General features: G+C 49.9%; 1 protein-coding gene across 3 annotated transcripts in view; it reads right to left on the reverse strand.

The window, feature by feature from the left end:
- LRRC20 (leucine rich repeat containing 20) overlaps positions 1-12,822 on the reverse strand; it is a 77,219-nt gene extending 64,397 nt beyond the window's left edge. Inside the window, exons 1-2 of one of the 3 annotated variants that reach the window (XM_010339296.3) lie at positions 12,702-12,820; positions 6,695-6,839 (exon numbers count right to left, since the gene is read on the reverse strand). In XM_010339296.3, the coding sequence (XP_010337598.1) occupies positions 6,695-6,776 (82 nt within the window). In that variant the 5' untranslated portion in view covers positions 6,777-6,839; positions 12,702-12,820. Of the gene's footprint in view, positions 1-6,694; positions 6,840-11,653; positions 11,735-12,701 lie in introns of those variants that run through there. The other 2 variants (XM_010339297.3, XM_010339298.3) reach the window with 2 other exon arrangements.
- Positions 12,823-18,742: the final 5,920 nt, after the last annotated feature.

The following is an 18,742-nucleotide window of genomic DNA, read 5'->3' on the forward strand; positions in this document are numbered from 1 at the left end:
ACAGACTCAAACCTCCAAGAACGTCCTGTTACAGAAAAAAGCAGGCCAGGTGCAGTGGCTCAAGCCTACAATCCCAGCACTTTGGGAGACTGAGGGGGTTGGATCACTTGAGGCCAGGAGTTCAAGACCAGCCTGTCCAACATGCTGAAACCCCATCTCTACTAAAAATACACAAAATTAGCCAGGTGTGGTGGCATGCGCCTGTAATCCCAGCTACTTGGGAGTCTGAGGCAGGAGAATCTCTTAAACCTGGGAGGTGGAGGTTGCAGTGAGCCGAGATCACACCACTGTACTCCAGCCTGGGCAACAAAGCGAGACTCCGTCTCAAAAAAAAGAAAAAGCAGTACAGTTTTAAAAACAAGTAGAGGTTGGCCGGGCGCGGTGGCTCAAGCCTGTAATCCCAGCACTTTGGGAGGCCGAGGCGGGTGGATCACGAGGTCAAGAGATCGAGACCATCCTGGTCAACACGGTGAAACCCCATCTCTACTACAAATACAAAAAACTAACTGGGCATGGTGGCGCATGCCTGTAATCCCAGCTACTCAGGAGGCTGAGGCAGGAGAATTGCCTGAACCCAGGAGGCGGAGGTTGCGGTGAGCCGAGATCGTGCCATTGCGCTCCAGCCTGGGTAACAAGAGCGAAACTCCATCTCAAAAAAAAAAAAACAAACAAGTAGAGGCTGAGAAAAGAGGATAGCTTGAGGCCAGGAGTTTGAGCCTAGCCCAGGCAACACAGTGAGATCCCATCTCTACAAAATATTTTCAAAATTAGTCCATCTAGTAGCAAGTGTCTGTAGTTTCAACTACCTGGGAGGCTGAGGTGGGAGGATCACTTGAATCCAGGAATTCAAGGCTGCAGGGAACTATGATTGTGCCACTGCACTCCAGCCTTGATGACAGTGCAAGACCCTGTTTCTAAAATGATTAAAGAATCAAAAATTTAAAATAGAACATAAAAAAGCAGTAAGATTATTCCCTTACATTTTTTTTCAGTAAGACACAAAAGATTTATTGGATCGAAAAAAAAGTAGAGTATATTATATCAGATTTTCTTAAATAGAACTTTTTTTCACTCAGGCTGCAGTGCAGTGGCTTGATCACAGCTCATTGCAGCCTCAACCTCCAGGGGTCATGCAATCCTCTTGCCCCAGCCTCTCAAAGTAACTGACACTACAGGTGTGTGCTGCTGCAGCTGGCTAATCTTTTAAATTCTATTTTTGGTAGAGACAGCGTTTACCAAAAATACAAGCAGTTAGCATGCATTGAGTACTTGCTGTATACTAGATGCTTGGGGACTCGCAGGGATGTGAGTGGAGAGTATTGGGCCTGAGGAAAGGCTCCCAGGCCTTTTCAAATCCTACTCCTCTACAGTCACGATCATTCTTTAAAAGCCAGCCTCCCAGATCACCTGAAGTTGGGATTTTGAGACCAGCCTGACCAACATCGAGAAATCCTGTCTCTACTAAAAATACAAAAAATTAGCCAAGCATGGTGGTGCATGCCTATAACCCCAGCTACTGAGAATGCTGAGGCAGGAGAATCACTTAAACCTGGGAGGCAGAGGTTGTGGTGAGCTAAGATCATGCCATTGCACTCCAGCCTGGGCAACAAGAGCGAAACTCCATCTAAAAAAAAAAGCCAGCCCCCATGCACACATCAGAGCTTGGAGCCTAAGACCCAGAGAGGAGCAGGGTGCAGGGAAGCCTGGCCCCACAACCACAGGCTGGAAGGAAGGGTGGGGACAGACGGAAGCCCCGTAGGGGTCCAGGACCCATGGAAGCCGAGATAGAAAAGGGGCAGGGAAAGAGCCTGGCTCAGGGGAGGAAGGCTACCTCTGGTGCACAGTTTGCAACTCTGCCTGCTCCTTAGAAACCTCCAGAAGACGATGCTGAGGAGGGCTGAGGGACTGGGAAGAAAGCAGCTTCAACTCAAGCTGAGGGCCTCCCAGGGTCCAAATGGAAAGGAGCCCACCTCTCTGGGATGAAGCCTGGAGTGGAGTGAGAAGGGCTGGCATCCTCGCCTCGGGTTACAGGAGGAAGCAGGGCTGGCTCCAGTTCTAGCCAGAGGTGCCCCAGGAACGCAGGGGGAGCGTGAGAAGTGCTTACCAGGGTCACCTGCCTGAGTAAGGTGAGAGTAAGCCTGTAACTGAGCTCCTCCAGCCCGGTGTCTACAGGAGATCTACTCTGCAGCAGCACCTGTGGCTCTGGAGAGCCATCCTAGGAGGGAGCCCAGGAAGAAGGGAAAAGCAGGGGAAGGCTGTGGCTCTCCCAGGGGCCTGGGCTTCCAGAACGAGCTAGCCCTGAACTCTCAGCTGTTGTCGGGACGTGTGCTTTATTTCCATAGTGGCAGGTGGTCCTTTCCCTAAAATCTATTCTCTAATGTTAAGAGTAATAGGTTCACCGGGCGCGGTGGCTCAAGCCTGTAATCCCAGCACTTTGGGAGGCCGAGGCGGGTGGATCACGAGGTCAAGAGATCGAGATCATCCTGGTCAACATGGTGAAACACTGTCTCTACTAAAAATACAAAAAATTAGCTGGGCATGGTGGCCCATGCCTGTAATCCCAGCTACTCAGGAAGCTGAGACAGGAGAATTGCCTGAACCCAGGAGGCGGAGGTTGCGGTGAGCCGAGATCGCGCCATTGCACTCCAGCCTGGGTAACAAGAGCGAAACTCCGTCTCAAAAAAAAAAAAAAAAAAAAAAAAAAAAAAAGAGTAGTAGGTTCATGACAGAACATTTAGAAAATGCAAAGTAGTATTTTCTAACTCCCTCCATTTGCATATTGGTTGATTTCCTTCCATTTTCTTTCCTACCTACATGCCCAGGTTTAACATAATTAGTACCTCACTCTACATACGGTTTGGCAGTCTTGATTTTTTTCCAATTCACGTATGAGATTGTGCCAGTCTTTATTCAATCATACAATGAAATGTTACGTACCATTGTTGATGGCTATATAATTAGCATTGGACAGAGCGAGCACAGTGGCTCACGCCTATAATCCCAGCACTTTAGGGGGCTGAGGGGGATAGATCGCTTGAGGCCAGGAGTTAGAGACCAGTTTGGCCAACAGGGCGAAACCCCATCTCTACTAAAAGAAATACAAAAGTCAACCAGGCCTGGTGGCACACACCTGCAATCCCAGTCATTCAGGAGGATGAAGCAGGAGAATCACTTGAACCTGGGAGAGGGAAGCTGCATGAGCCAAGATTGCTCCACAGCACTCCAGCCTGGGTGACAGGGCAACCGAGACTGTCTCACAAACCAAAACAAACCAAAACTAACAAAAAAAAAGCATTGTATAGCTGTAACCAAATTTATTTAAGCAATTTTCTGGTGCTAGGTGTTTTAGATGCTTCAGATTCTTAGCTATTTTACATGAAAACCATATAGTTACTTTAGGATTCAATTCAATTACTTCTTCCTCCAGAAAGCCTTCCTGAACTACTTCAATACCCAGCAATATCTCCCACCTCTGAATTAAGACAACCTGTGTTCTGTCTGACACACCTTAGCATGGAGTCCGTGTGTCACTGCTCTCTGAAGACTGTCTTGTGGGTGGTGGGCTATGTCAGGTCCAGGACTGTACTGCACACATTCCTGGGAGCCCCTAAGCAACTAGTATACTCAATACATGATAACTGCTTTGACCCAGGCCCCTTAGATTGTATGAACCTGATCAGCTCCATTTTCTAAGGGTCAGGATTACAGGTGCCCACTATGGCCCAGTTGGAAATTTTGCTTCTTCTCTGGCCACTGCATAGGTACAAAGGTTTCCTGTTATTCAATCACAACTTCAGGACCCAGTACCCTCCACATGAAAGTCTTGAGCTTCAAGCAAGATCACCATGGCTAAAGGTTCTCCCAACTTGACTAGAGCTTCACAGCACTCATGACCCTGGCAATCACCAAACATCTGTACCCACCCCAGAGCTGCATGGTGAGGATAGGGCCCAGGCTCTGGTGCCAGACAGTGAGGGTTCCAATCCCAGGCATGGTAGTGGTCTGGCAGGGCAGCCAGAGGACTGCTTGGGTTCCTTGGTGGGTATGGTCCCCAGACAGTGCAGGGGAGCTGGTCGCAGCATGCCCTGTCCCAGCCACCCTGCACACTTCACCTGATGCAAGGTACCCACCCTTCAGCTCACAGAAATGCCCCCTGCCTTGCAGAGGCACCTGACCTTCCAATCTCCAGTCCACAGAGGTTGAAGTTCAGGGGTTTCTCAACACGGCCTTCTAGGCTCTCCGCCTGCTAGGCATCATCCCTCACCACCTGCCCCACTGCTGCTGTGGCAACTGGGCAGGACCTCTCCAACTCAGGCACACCTCCACCACTGCCTGGAGTGACTGTCTCCTGACACATCCTCTCTCAAACAGCACCCACTTCCTAAGCAGCTTCCCTGACGCCCCTGGGGAGAATTCAGTTTTCCCGCCCCTCCACCTCTCTGCTCTTACCATATCTGAATGAAGTGGAGCTGCTGTGTCCCTCTTCTGTGACACTTTTATTTATTTAGTTAGTTTTTAGATGGAGCCTCACTCCATCACCCAAGCTGGAGTGCAGTGGCAAGATCTCGGCTCACTGCAACCCCCACTTCCTGGGTTCAAGCAATTCTCCTGCCTCAGCCTCCCAAGTAGCTGGGATTACAGGCGTGTACCACCACTCCCAGCTAACTTTGAATTTTTAGTATGTTTTAGCAAGTTGGCCACGCTGGTCTTGAACTCCTGCCCCAAGCAATTGGCCGACCTGCTTCAGCCTCCCAAAGTGCTGAGATTACAGCCATGGGCCACCATGCCCAGCCCCCTGTGACATTTTCAAGCAGGGGTACGTTACTCATCACAGAGATCTGTCGATTTGCACTGAACCCTCCATTGGAAAGCAGTGAGAAGCACACCCAGCATAGACCTGGCTGGCTGACACCCAGAGAAGGTTCATTTGCCAGGGGAAGGACTTAGGTCCCACCAGCTTTGGGGAATGAGCAAAAATTAAAAATAATAGCTGCCATTTACTGAGTTCCCTGCATACCAAGCACCTTACAGACAATCCAATTACTCTTAATTACCTCGGTGAGGTAGACACAATTACCATTCCCATTTTACAGATGAAGACACTAAGGCTCTGAGAGGTTAAGCAATCTGCTACAGTACCAGGTAAGTGGGTGGCAGAGTAGGGATTCAAATCCAGGCCCATGTGACTCAAAGCCTAGCTCTCAACTGCAGTCTCAGCGGAGAGCCTTGAACAACCATATCACTGCCCAGTAGAGAATTCCAGAATTCCTTCACTGAGGGCTCACAGTCATCAGCTCACTAGCTTAAGGCTTCTTCCAAAGGCTTCCCTCCAATACCAATGACAATCTTCAGTGAGCCTGCTGAGAGCGGAAATGCCTCTCACCTTAGTTAAGCTCAGGAAATGCTTCCACATGTTTACAAAGTGCCTGACATTGAGCTGGGCTCTGGGGCGGGGCAGGGTAGGGGGACGCAAACCACGGCAGGGCCCCTGCCCTCTACAGATGCTGAATGGGTGATACAGAGGAGGAGGGGAGCAAAGGGTAGATAAGGTAAGGTGGAGGGCTTCCTGGAAGAAGCAGTGATCAAGCGCGTCCTGAAGGCTGAGTGTCTCTCCACTTCCTGGACCACCTCTCTCTGTCTCAGAGAGAGCTGTGCCGTCCAGACGCACCTGGTGAGCAGCTGCTTGCAGAAACTGGAAAGGCATTCTCTCTGTGACTATGCTGAGGCAGTAACCAGCACGGAAGGAAGCAATCCTTTGTGAGACAGACACACACACACACACACACACACACACATACACAAACACACACACACCCCTACCTGCCTGTGAAATTCCTCTCCGTGTACCTAACTGCAATTCTGCCTGCCTATCTGCAAGATCATCCCCAAGGCAGGACTGTGCTCCAGGCCTCTACAGTGGTGCCTGCACTCCAGAGGTGAGATACATGCACCCATGCACACACACACCCACGTGCACACACTTGGACACAGGCACCCACACATAGGCACACACACACAGGTAGCTGCACTGTGTCCCCTGCTGCCCCTTGCACTTGGTGGACGGTCAGTAAATATCTGCTGAATTTAATTAAATGGGATCGTTTGCCTAAATGCTTAGGAGTGTTGGGGTGATTGAAGAATAAAATGCCCTAGCCAATTCAAAGCAAATAATATATATGACACAATTCAAGAAAAAATAGTGGAGTGTAAAGGGGTCTCTCGGCTGAGTAACCTCAAAGAAACCCATTTTGCCATCTTCACCCTTCTTCATGCGATTACTGAGGCTAGCCATGCCCAGCAAGCATCATTCACCCCAGGAGCCTGTGAAGCTTTAAGAAGATAACATTCAGGAGGCGCCCAGCACAGGGCTCGGCACACGGATGCTACTTGGCCAGGACCAGCTCTGTATTTTCACCTGGTCCAAGGGCACACACGCACTAGGTCATCAGCAGTCAAAGGACAAGCAGGCAAGTCCCATCACTCAGTGGTTTTCAAACCTCTTTGACCTGGACCCACAGTAAGAAATGTCTTACACAAACTACACACTGTTGCAATGAAAGTTCCACAAAACACTTATCCTCAGGATGAGGTTGCACACTGATGCTTGTGTCTCTTTCATCTCTTTCTATTTCATTTCTAAGCTGGTCTCACAACTGCTTCCAGGGAAGTTGGGGAAAGCCCTGCCCTCACTCACCCAGAGTATCAGAGCCGCTCTCCACCGTCTCGTTGACCTTCCTTGCTACTCTGGCCACGGCCTCACCCATCTTCTTCAGCATGCAGACACAGGTGTCCTGCTGCCAGCCCCCAGGCTGGTCTGCTGCTCACAAAAGGGCCTGAGCCTGGGGAAGATGCAGTGTCATGAAGTGCCCGCCTGCCAGCCAGGGGCCCACCCAGACATCCCCCTCCAGCATCCTTCTCCCCCAGGACCCAGGCTGCCAGGAAGCCTGCAGGGAGGGCCCCAGGCCACTCACCTCCTCTTGCAGGGCCCAGAGCTCAGGCCATGTCCAGGTTGGCCTCTGCACAGGCTGGTCTGCCAGTCAGAGGGTGGGGGCAGCTGGGTCCTACTGGTTTCCTGGGAGGATCGACATGCGTGACCTCACCAGACACGAGGACCAGGCCTGAACCAGCAGCCAGGCAAGGTGTGAGGACTCATGGGTGTGCTGGCCTGTGATTCACTTAATAGGCGGGTACTGGGGAGAAGGTAGGGCATAGCCAACTGCCGAAGAAAGACACCTGTCCCTCCATCCCACAGCCTCTGAGCTGGTGCCCTATCCACGCACCCCCAGGACAATTTCCCCAGCTTCCCTGTTCACCCCACACACATCTGCCTTGCGCATGGCAGGAAGTGGGGATATGAAGGCAAATCAGAGCCCTGTGAGCCCATCAGAACACACAGACTGGCGGTGGGTGGTCTCTACAAATTCCTTTCCCATGTGCCAATAGGAAGGAGAAGTTATAGTACTAGCCTGAAGACCTGATTATCAGCCTGATCCTGAGTTTATCTGCAAGAAAAGCAGGGGAGGCGGGTAGGGATGGAAATGAGAGAAGAGAAATTGGATCACTAGGGGAGAACAGGCTGAAAGAAAGGTTAGGAAGACAAAATGATATAAGGACTTGCGAACACCCTCAACTCCCTGTTTATTACAGAGAAGGAAACAAGGGCACAGAGAGGGGCTAGGTGACCTAGCCAAGGTCAAAGTGAGTCAGTGGCAAGAATCGGGTCAGCCCAGCTTCATAACCAGTGCTCACTTCTTTACAAAAATCACCCACATCACCAATAACAGCACCCCATGGAGAGAGGAATGAACTCGAGTCCAAGGTCAGCACCCCTCGTTGCCCCCAGACCCCAGTCCCAGCTTCACAAACAACTCAAGGAGCTCCAATGAACTCACCCCAAGGGCCAAAGGCAGAAGAAGGCAAAGGGCAGAGAGAAGGGGCATGGGGACAGTGCTAAGAGCTCACAGTCACCAAGAAAAAGTTCCCATGTGCTCAACTGGACAAGCGGGGCAGGCAAGGCCAAGCCAGGGCTGGCCAAGCCCACCCATCTGCTTTAAGGAGTTAGTGTGAGTTTAATATGTGTGTGCATTTCCACTAAGGAGGCTGGCACTAAAGGTTTGAGACACATGCACATGGTGCAGTGAGAAAAGTCTGATTTTGGAGACAGGCCAAATGCTCAACTCCCCCATTTATTAGCTGAGAAGCCTTGGGAGAGTCTCTTAACTACTCTGAGCCTGTTTCTTCATCCGAATAGGAGATCTAGTAATACCCAACTTAGTAGGTTAATAGGAGGGTTGAACAAAACATATATGCCTGTCTAGCTCAGAGCCCAGGACATGTAAATAATCAATAAATGGTAGTTGAGAGGATGAGCAGTGCACATGTGGACGCAACACCATCGAACCCCAGTTTAATACTCATGTGACTCTGAACAAAACACTTAGGGAACTCATCTTTGAGGAATGAGTGGAATTTCTATCTCTCCACCTCCAGGAACTCTCCTCTGATTGCCTCAGTGTTCTCTCTTCCCCTCTGAGCTTCAGTAGCACTTAATGACTTAGCACAAGTCACCTGGATTATTTATGAGCTTTTAAATATACACTTGTCAGCCATGTGCAGTAGCTCACGCCTATAATCCTAGTACTTTGGGAGGCTGAGGCAGGCAGATCACTTTAGGTCAGGAGTTGGAGACCAGCCTGACAAATGTGGTGAAACCCCATCTCTACTAAAAATAAAAAATAAAAAAGCCTGGGCACAGTGGCTCACATTTGCAATCCCAGCACTTTGGGAGGCCAAGGTGAGTGGATCACCTGGGGTCACGAGTTCGAGACCAGCCTGGCCAATGTGGTAAAACCCTATCTCTACTAAAAATACAAAAATTAGCCAGGTGTAGTAGCGGGCGCCTGTAATCCCAGCTACTCGGGAGGCTGAGGCAGAAGAATCATTTGAACCCAGGAGGCAGAGGTTGCAGTGAGCCGAGATCGTGCCATTGCACTCCAGCCTATGCAATAAGAGTGAACCTCTGTCTCAAAAATAATAATAATAATTAGCCAGACATGGTGGCTCATGCCTATAATCCCAGCTACTTGGGAGGCTGAGGTAGGAGAATTGCTTGAACCCAGAAGGTAGAGGTTGCAGTGAGCCGAGATCGCACCACTGCACTTGAGCCTGGGCGACAAGAGCAAGGCTCTGTCTCAAAAAATAAACAAATAAACAAACAAACATATACTTGTGGCCCATATTGGCTTGTGGGCAGCTTGGAGGCAGGGAATAGATCTATACTGTGCTTCCCCCCACAATGAGCCCAGGTGCTCAGTTAGTATCCCCCAATGCTGATGATCAACAGACATCATTTGTGTTTCACATCTGAATACAGGTGAAGAGACTCTGACATCAAATTTAAGACACTGTCTACATTGAGAAGGGTCAAAAATCCAAATGCCTAACAGTGCCAGGTGAGCAACCTGCATAAGGTGAGCCAGTGCAGGGCAGCAGGGAATAGAAAGGACTGTGGCAAACTGGACCCAACACCTTCACCATGCTGCCTTGAAGAACGTACCCCTAAGCCTAAATCATAGCCATGTTGCTGACATCTAGGTGACTTGTTCCAACCCCTTTATGAATGGGAAAGCTGAGGACCCAAAAGGGGAGGCAAATCAGCTAGATGAAAACAAAAAACCCAGGTCTTCTAAGTCCCAGCTTAGGACTCTTTCCACCATACCATGCTCCGTCCTTTCTCCATCTCCAATTCATCATCAATAATCACAAGCATTTACCAAGTGTCTCCTAGGTATAAGGGATAAGAATGAAGAGGGAGGAAAGAAATACAGGAAACAGCTCTGACTATTCATTCTGATGAGGAAGAGCTTTCTGAAGAACAGCACTGAAGCAATCCTGGCCACACAGCAGAGAGGGAAAGGAAGGGAAGTCACCAAGCTGCCCAGGGTCTGGGGTAGCCCTGGTGGGATCGCCTAGGTTGAATACAGGCACCTTGCCTGCAATTCTATTAGCTGCCACCAGGTGGGGGAGGTGGTGCCTTAGACCAGCAGTCCCCAACCTTTTCGGTTTCCTGGAAGACAATTTTTCTCACCTCAGGAGGAGAGGGGGATGGTTTAGGGATTAAACTATTCCACCTCAGATCATCAGGCATTAGATTCTCATATGGAGCGCACAACCTAGATCCTTCGCATTTCACAGCTCGCAATAGGGTTCAGGCTCCTAGGAGAATTAAATGGGGTCCCTGATCTGACAGGAGGCGGAGCTCAGGCAGTAATGCTCACCTCCTGCTGCACAGCCAGGTTCCTCACAGGCCAGGGACTGTAACAGCCACAGCCCAGGGATTGGAGATTCCTACCTTAGACCACTGATGAAAACTAGTCAGATCAAAAATTTCACCACTGGTGGCAAGTTCAGATACTCTATTGTGTGGGTCAGGGTGGACACAGGTACAGGAATAGAAACAACATGTAAATTCTAGGTGTCAGGGCGATTCAATAGGAAGAAGGGCCCCTTCTATTCCAGAGGATGCTCTGAGTACAGCACAAATGTGCTCTGGACTCCCAAAAGATTCCTGCTGCCCAAAATCACCACGCTCATTAACTAGCTAGGAAGCCATCCTCCCTTCACCTAAAACTGCCCCTTCCTCAGCAAGGAGGAATTGCTTCTTGAAGTCCAGCTGACAGGCCTGGGCTCCTTGGGGTACCTGGTCAGTGCCATGCACAGGGGTAGTGGTAGCAGAGAGCCACAGTGTCCCAAAAGGAAGAAAGAGACACCATCAGCCCACGTGGGCCAGATCTCTGCTTAGGGCACGCCAGTCAGCTGGCACTATTGGTCCCAGCCAGTCCCAGGCACTAGAGAGTGAGTCTTCGAAAATGTCAAGGAAAGCACTCCAAATCCCAGACACGCTTCAGCACAGGGTTAAAGCTCATACTCACACTGCCTACATCTCGAGGCATGGCCCTCTCCACACACCCCCAACCCCGTTTCCTCAGAATGGGAGTAAAGGGGCAAAGACAGGGTATGTGTTACAACAAGCTTCCCACTGGGAGGCAGGATGAGCCCGATGCTAGTAAGGCTACAGGGCCAGGCCTAGGGGGGTATGAAGACACATGGCATCGGGGGAACGAACAGATGGGCTGAGCAGCAGATGCACAGAGAGACTGAGGAGCAAGGAGACAGGGAGCCAATCAGCTCCCAGATTACTGAGGGAGGAAACTGTAGCTCTCTTACGAGGTTGTCCTCTGCTTCTCTGTAGTGAACTAAGAAGTTTTTGGGGGAAGGCAGCAGAATCCAGGGTTTCGGAAAGTTATCAGTGTTGTGAGCAGTCCCATTTGTAAAATGGAAATACCACCTTCCTCGCTGGATTATTGTGAGAAGTAACTGATGAGTAACTTTTGAGAAAGGACTTTGCAAACCATCCCCGTTTTCCACACCAAGGCATTACCAACAGGTAATTAACCAGGTGCAGAAAGGAAGTTTGGATGTAATAAATTTGATGCCAGACAAAAACCTTGTCCTGCTTTGTGGGAGCTGGCAATACAGTCCTCCTGTCCCTATAACCCGGTTTCACCTCGACTCAGCCGGCTGGGGGAGGGGTGATTCTTCTTAAACCCTGACCTAGCCCCCTGTCTCCAGCCCTCACCAGCAAGAACTCTACCTTATCTGCAGTCTGGAGACCTCTGCAAAGGAGCCGCTGCGACAGCCCGTCCCCACCATCTGCTCCTATATTTAGTTACTGGTGTGGTCAGTTGGGAACTTTAGAGCCTGGCAGCGGCTCGGATGGGCAACCGGAGCCTCCGGAGCCATGTGTGCAAGCTGGCCCCACCGCTGGCTCCAGCCCGGGCTCTGGACCATGCCAAGCCGGGAAGCGGGTGGGGAGGTGAGGAGCGACCCAAGCAGCCCCAAAGCCCCCTTCAGATCGGAACAAAGTTGACCCACTTTCCCACCAGAGGAAAAGAAGCATGCTGGGGCGTGAGCCGGACCTGCTGGCGCCTCGTTTTTGTGCCATCGGGTTTGGGAAGCTCAGCGCGCGCTCCCTCAAGAACATCTAGGGATCCTCTGACTGAGCCTCCAGCACTAAGCGCGGTGGCCAGGCCAGGGTCCCCCGCCCCGCGCGCCAGGACCCGCCTCACCCCCGGTGCCTGCAGCCAATGGCACCTCGTCCGCTGGCCTGGCAGGCGGGGACTGGGAAAATGAAGCAGGCAGAGGGGAGAACGCTAGTGATCGCAGAGGGCCGGGGGCTCCCACGCTGCCCGGAGGCCGAGCGGAACGCTCTGGAGCAGGCGTCTGCAGCTCCCCAGAGCGGAAGCAAACCCCGAAAGTGTCGCTTCGGGGACGAAATGCACAGCAGCCTCTCCCAGCAAAGGGCGCCTCCCGCCGGGAAAGGAGGCCCGCCCGGGAGCGCTTCTCCGAGCTCCCTATTCCCTGGCAAAGCTGCACCTACTCCCCCGAACCATAGGGGTCCAGCCGCAGTAGGCAAGCAAGAGCCGGCGCATGCCAGGCACCTTGGCACCGCAAGAGCCTCCGCTGGTGCACCGCTGCTCTTTTCCAGCGGGTAACCTGGGGGAGGGGAGGGGACGCTGCAAAAACCGGGACACTTCTCGCCTCCTCTCCCCCAGCCCCTGCAACGCTCGGCCTCTGACTACGTTTACTTTGCGGGGCACGAAGAGTGTGGCCCGTTCCGGGCCGCTTTCGGCTCCACTTACGGCGACAATGCCTCCTAGCGCCCTGCGCAGCGCAGTCAGGCTCCCTCCGCCGCCGGCGGCGCCCCAGGCGAGTTCCCAACCGGCAGGGCGGGGCGCGCGGGGCTGCAGGATCTGCGCGCGCGGCCGCTCCTCCAATCCCCGCGTCAGGACCGGCACCGCGGCTGGAGCAAGCTCGGCCCGGGCTGCGCGCAGCCAATCAACGCTGGCCTGGCGCGCGCGGGTGTGGTGCGCGCGCGGAAGGGCAGCCTGCGCGTTCCCGCTCGCCAGGAGGAACGGCTTTGTGTGCGGCTTCTAGAGGAAGAACGCTGGGAGGGCGGAGATACGGAATTTGACTAGCAGTGCATCCCAGGATCAATAGAACCGGGGCTCCAGATGGTCTCTTCTCCAGGGAATGGAGTTGAATTAGCCAGATCAGGCGTACTTCGAAACACGTGAAGCACTTTGGAGGCCAAGGTAGGCGGATCACCTGAGGTTGGGAGTTCAAGACCAGCCTGACTAACATTCCCTTGGGCCTCGTTGGATGTTAAGAGTTTCATTATGCCCTCTCTACCCCCCTCCCCACAATATGTTAAAGTCCATCAGAATGTGATTTGATTTGGAAATAGGGCATTGCAGATGTAACTAGTTAAGGGCATGCTGAAGTAGAGTGGGTCCCTAATCCACTGAGACTGGTGTAGTTTTAAGAGGAGAAGAGACACAGAAGAGACCACAGGGAAAACCACCTGTGATGATAGGGATGGGAATCCGCTGATGCATTTCCAAGGCCAGGAGTGCCAAGCACTGCCAGCAGAGACCAGAAGCTAGGAACGGGCACGAAATAATTTCTCCTTCAGAGCCTCCAAAAAGGAATTAACCCTCCAGACACCTTGATTTCCAACTTATAACTTACAGAGCTGTAAGTGAATAAATTTCGATTGCTTTACACCCCCCAATTAATGTCAATTTGTTATAGCAACCCTAGGAAAAAACTGCAATATGTTAGTAGGAATAAAAAGAAGAGGATGATAAATATCTCCAAACTAAGTCTTTTGAAACTGAATACTTAGTATATGCAAGGCCTTGTTTCTTGGGGTAAACGAACGTGAATGAGACACAGACTCCCCCGCCTCAAGGGGTTAACAGTCAAGTGGATACCTGAGCAGCCATGTTTTCTGACCCTTGTGCCTTCCGAAGAAAGACTATGGAGACCTCTCTCAACCCATCAACACCATATCCTTGCCAGATATATACCAAGTACCAGATATAAATAACTAATGGATAGAGTCTCTTTCTGCCCAAACCAAGATGTTGCTTGTTACTATAGACAAAGCCACATAGCTGCTTCTGTTTTCAGTGAAAACCAGCATGACACTTCTCACCAACTTTTACATGTGGACATCTTCTCTGCCCTGCTAGTTCATATGCAGATCTGAGACAGCCAGTGCAGTGTTCCTGTGCACATGGTCAGGGCTCAGTATATACTGCTGGCTGATGGCCCCAGCCTGGGGTTTCCCACATTCATGCTTTCCCTTAGCTGGTCCCCATCCTGGACCCTCTAACTCCACAGAGACAAGATCCCTCCCTAGCTCAAATGCCACCTCTTCTATTCCTACTGTGTTTGCTTCTCCAGAGCACTTACTATATTATACCCATTATTGTATAATCTCTGCACAAGTCTTTTCTCCCAAGAGTCTGCCTGATTGCAAATACCAGAGCTTGGCTCATGTTCAGTGCTTATATCCATCAGTGTTTCCTGCATAATAAAACATCCCAAAATTTAGATGTGGCTTAACACAACAATTACTTATTTAGTTCATGATTTTATGAGTCAGCATTTTAGGCTGGGCTTAGCCAGGCGGTTCTTCTGGTCTCAGGTGGACTCCCTCATGCATCCCAGTTCACCAGGCAGTCGGAAGGCTCTGCTTCGGGGAGGTGCCTAGCTGCCAACTGAAGCAAGTAAGCCACATATCTCTCATGTACTAACAGGCTAGCCTAATTTGTTCACATGGAACAAGAATGGAATTGGGTAAGGTTTCTCAAAGTCTAGGCTCAAAGTTGGCACTACTCCACTTCCACAGTTGTATTTACCAAACCAAATTGCAAGGTCAACCCAAGTTCGAGGGTGAAGAAATAGACTCCATCTCCTGCTGGGAGGAACAGCAAAGTCACGTTGCAAAGAACATGAGTACAGCGATAAGCAGAAAATTGGGGCTAATTTTGTAATCTATCACAGGACTCAGTAAGTATTCTTGGGCCGGGTGCAGTGGCTCACACATATAATCCCAGCACTTTGGGAGGCTGAGACAGGATGATCACTTAAACTCAGAAGTTCGAGAGCAGCCTGGGCAACATGGTGAAACCCCATCTCTACAAAAAATACAAAAAGTAGCCAGGCATGGTGGCATGAGCCTGTAGTCCCAACTACTGAGGAAGCTGAGGTGGGAGGATAGCTTGAGCCCAGGAGGAAGACCAAGTCTCAAAAAAAAAAACCCTGTTCTCACAATACCTAGCATGTAGTGGGTGCTCAGAAAATATTTATCAACATTGGAAAGATTTTCAATCACTATGCTTACCGACTACATTCAATTCAATCAGGTGGCAAAATATTATCCTTCACTGTTAGGGTCTACAAGCCTCCTGCCATTGGCAGCCATTTTCTGTTTAAGAAAAGCAAGTGAAGGAATCAGGAAGATAGGGCTGTGCAAGGCAAGCCCCTGAGGCTTCTCAGTGAAGAAGCTCAACTGGCCCAAACAAACAGGTTCCTCTGAAGAGATCCAGAGCATCTTTGGAGGCCTGGACCCCTTAGTGCCAAGGCTGGCCACCTGAGTCCAAAGCCACACCCCCTGCACAGTCTCAGCTACTCAGGAGGCTGAGGCACGAGAAATGCTTGAACCCAGGTGGCAGAGGTTGCAGTTAGTTGAGATCGTGCCACTGCATTCCACTCTGGGTGACAGAGTGAGACCCTGTCTGTCTCAAAAAGAAAAAAGAAAGAAAAATAGGGCTTGAGCCTAATGCAGTGGCTTACACCTGTAAATCGCAGCACTTAGGGAAGCCAGAGCAGTTGATTGCTTGAGCCCAGGAGTTCGAGACCAGCCTGGGCAACATGGCAAAACCCTGTCTCCACTCAAAAGTAAAAAAAATTAAAAAATTATCCCAGCGTGGTTGTGTGTGCCTGTAGTCCCAGCTACTCTGGAAGCTGAGGTGGGCAGATCACTTGAGCCCAGGGAGGTTGACGCTGCAGTGAGCCATGACAGCACCACTGCACTCCAGCCTGGGTAACAGAGTGAGATCCTGTCCGAGAAGAAAAAAAAAAAAAAAAAGACCCAGCTGGGTGGTTCATGCCTGTAATCCCAGCACTTTGGCAGCACAATGTGGGAAGATGGCTTGAGACCAGAAAGTGGAGCCCGGACTGGACAACATGGCAAAATCCCATCTCTACAAAATATACAAAAATTAGCTGAGCATAGTAACATGAGCCTGAGTCCCAGGTACTTGAGAGGCTGAGATGGAAGGATCACTTGAGCCCAGGGAGGTTGAGGCTGCAGTGAGCCATGATCACGTCACTGCACTCCAGCCTGGGCAACAGAGTGAGACCCTGTCATAAACAAACAAGCAATATTATTAAGTTCTAGCAAATTATTGTTGTCTGATAAAGGGCTAAGCCTGAAGCCTGTTCTCTTTGTTATAAAAGGATCCTAGGAAGTGCTAGAGAGATAGTACACAAACACCTGCACCCTGGTTTATTGAAAGTGATTCAAATAGATTTGAAATGTAAATAACTCTTTCATATCAGTGCTGGTATGCCACCAGGAATACAGCTCCCATCTTGGGAAAGACTGTCATATTGCAACAAAGAAGAATGGGTTCAATAGTAATAAGTAAAGAGTTTCAGGACAGGTTGCTCCCAATATGCCCACCAACTGCAGGAAAAGATGATACCCAAATAAGTCTTAAAGAAGTCTTCAAAGAAGTCTTAAAATATTGAATTTCAATAGGCACAGAAGGCCAAAGAGTGGATGGGAGTGGACAAGAAGTAGGGAAGGGAAGCCTATTCCTAGAAGAGGCTCAGCTGAGCAAAAGCTTAAAAGCAAGAAAGCAAAAAGTATTCCTGGGAACACCAAGGGTTCATTATTTAGCGAAAGCTTGGGGGATAAGGGAGCAGTGCATGAGGGGGCACACTGAGCTGATTGTGAGAGCCTCTGATGCCAAGAAGAGGAGCTGGTACTTGATTTAGTGGGTATTTCAGTAGCTTTTACCGTGCAACAAATTACTCCCAAATTTGGTGGCTTACAATAATAAATGTGATTCTTCTCACAGTTCTGTAGGTCAGCTGGGCAGGTATTCTGGTCTGGACTGTTTTGGCTGATCTCTGGCATCAGCAGGCACCTGGCTGGGGTTGGGAGGTCTGGGACAGCCTCACTTACACATCCGGCAGTAAGCAGGCTGTTGTTGTCTAAGGTCCTCAGCTGGGACAGACCGTAGCCTTGTGTCACATGGTCTCTCATCACCCGGGAGGCCAGCCTGGGCAGGAAAGCAAGCCCCAAAGCAAAAACACCTTTCAAGCCACTGTTTGTTGCACAAATTTGCTATTACCCCATTAGACAAAACATGGCCATGCCCAGAATCAATATGGAAGGCCCACCCAAAAATAGAAATACAGGGAGGAGTATATTGGAGACCATAACTGAAACAATGGCTCACAGAAGGTAATGGCGACCTTTTGAAAACCCCTGAGCAAGGGAGTGATGTTATAGAGAAGCACTTTGGGGTAAAGGAACTGAACACAAGGTGACTTGGAAAAAGAAGAAGAATGTTTAGACTTAAAATAGATCCATCACATTTTCTTTTTTTTTTTTTCTTTTGAGACAGAGTTTCGCTCTTGTTACCCAGGCTGGAGTGCAATGGCGCGATCTCGGCTCACCGCAACCTCCACCTCCTGGGTTCAGGCAATTCTCCTGCCTCAGCCTCCTGAGTAGCTGGGATTACAGGCACGTGCCACCATGCCCAGCTAATTTTTTGTATTTTTAGTAGAGACGGGGTTTCACCATGTTGACCAGGATGGTCTCGATCTCTCGACCTCGTGATCCACCCGCCTCGGCCTCCCAAAGTGCTGGGATTACAAGCTTGAGCCACCGCGCCTGGCCTGATCCATCACATTTTCTTTCTTTCTTTTTAAAAATGATTTGCGCCAAAACCTAAAATGCAATAAAAAAAAAAAATGATTTGCGAATCACAGCATCTCGAGATGTGATGGCTGTTCAAGAAGCCAAGGTTGGATCGGAGAACATTGGTATAGCAGCAAAAGAGGCAAGGCTAGGGGAGTAGTTTCCATATTTTTATCTTCATGGACCAGTACAATTCTAAAAGAAACAGGGCTCATCAACACAGGATTACTGATGTTTTATTTTTATTTTTTTATTTTTTGAGACAGAGTCTCACTCTGTCACCCAGGCTGGAGTGCAGTGGTGTGATCTCAGCCCACTGCAACCTCTCTCGGATTCAAGCGATTCTCCTGCCTCAGCCTCCTGAGCAGCTGGTATTATAGACGCACACCACCACAACTAGCTAATTTTTGCATTTTCAGTAGAGACAGGGTTTCACCATGTTGGTCAGGCTGGTCTTAAACTCCTGACCTCGTGATCCACCCACCTCAGCCTCCCAAAGTGCTGGGATTACAGGCGTGAGCCACATGCCTGGCTGTTGATGTTTTATTATAACAAAAAACAAATGCACCAAACAAACTATCCATTATTCTTATAGTCTCATTTTTTAATTAAATTTTCAAAAAGCCTAGGCAAGACACAATATAAGAAGAAAGAACTATCTTTTAGATCAGATAAATTTATCCATATTGTCCTTATTTATCTGTTATTTCCCCAGGGACTGTGGCAATTTCTTCACATTGTGGTATCATTGGCATATTGGAATTTGAGAGCTACCACTATAGGGCATGTACAGTTTAATATGGGCTCATGTTGCATCATTGCTCTGCAGGGTCAAGTGGCTCATAAGCTGGTTTAGGGATCTTAGTCCAGCACTCGTAGAGGGGAGAGCCCCAGAAA

Source organism: Saimiri boliviensis, chromosome 12 (assembly GCF_048565385.1).
Source record: "Saimiri boliviensis isolate mSaiBol1 chromosome 12, mSaiBol1.pri, whole genome shotgun sequence".
In the NCBI taxonomy this organism is placed as follows: domain Eukaryota; kingdom Metazoa; phylum Chordata; class Mammalia; order Primates; family Cebidae; genus Saimiri; species Saimiri boliviensis.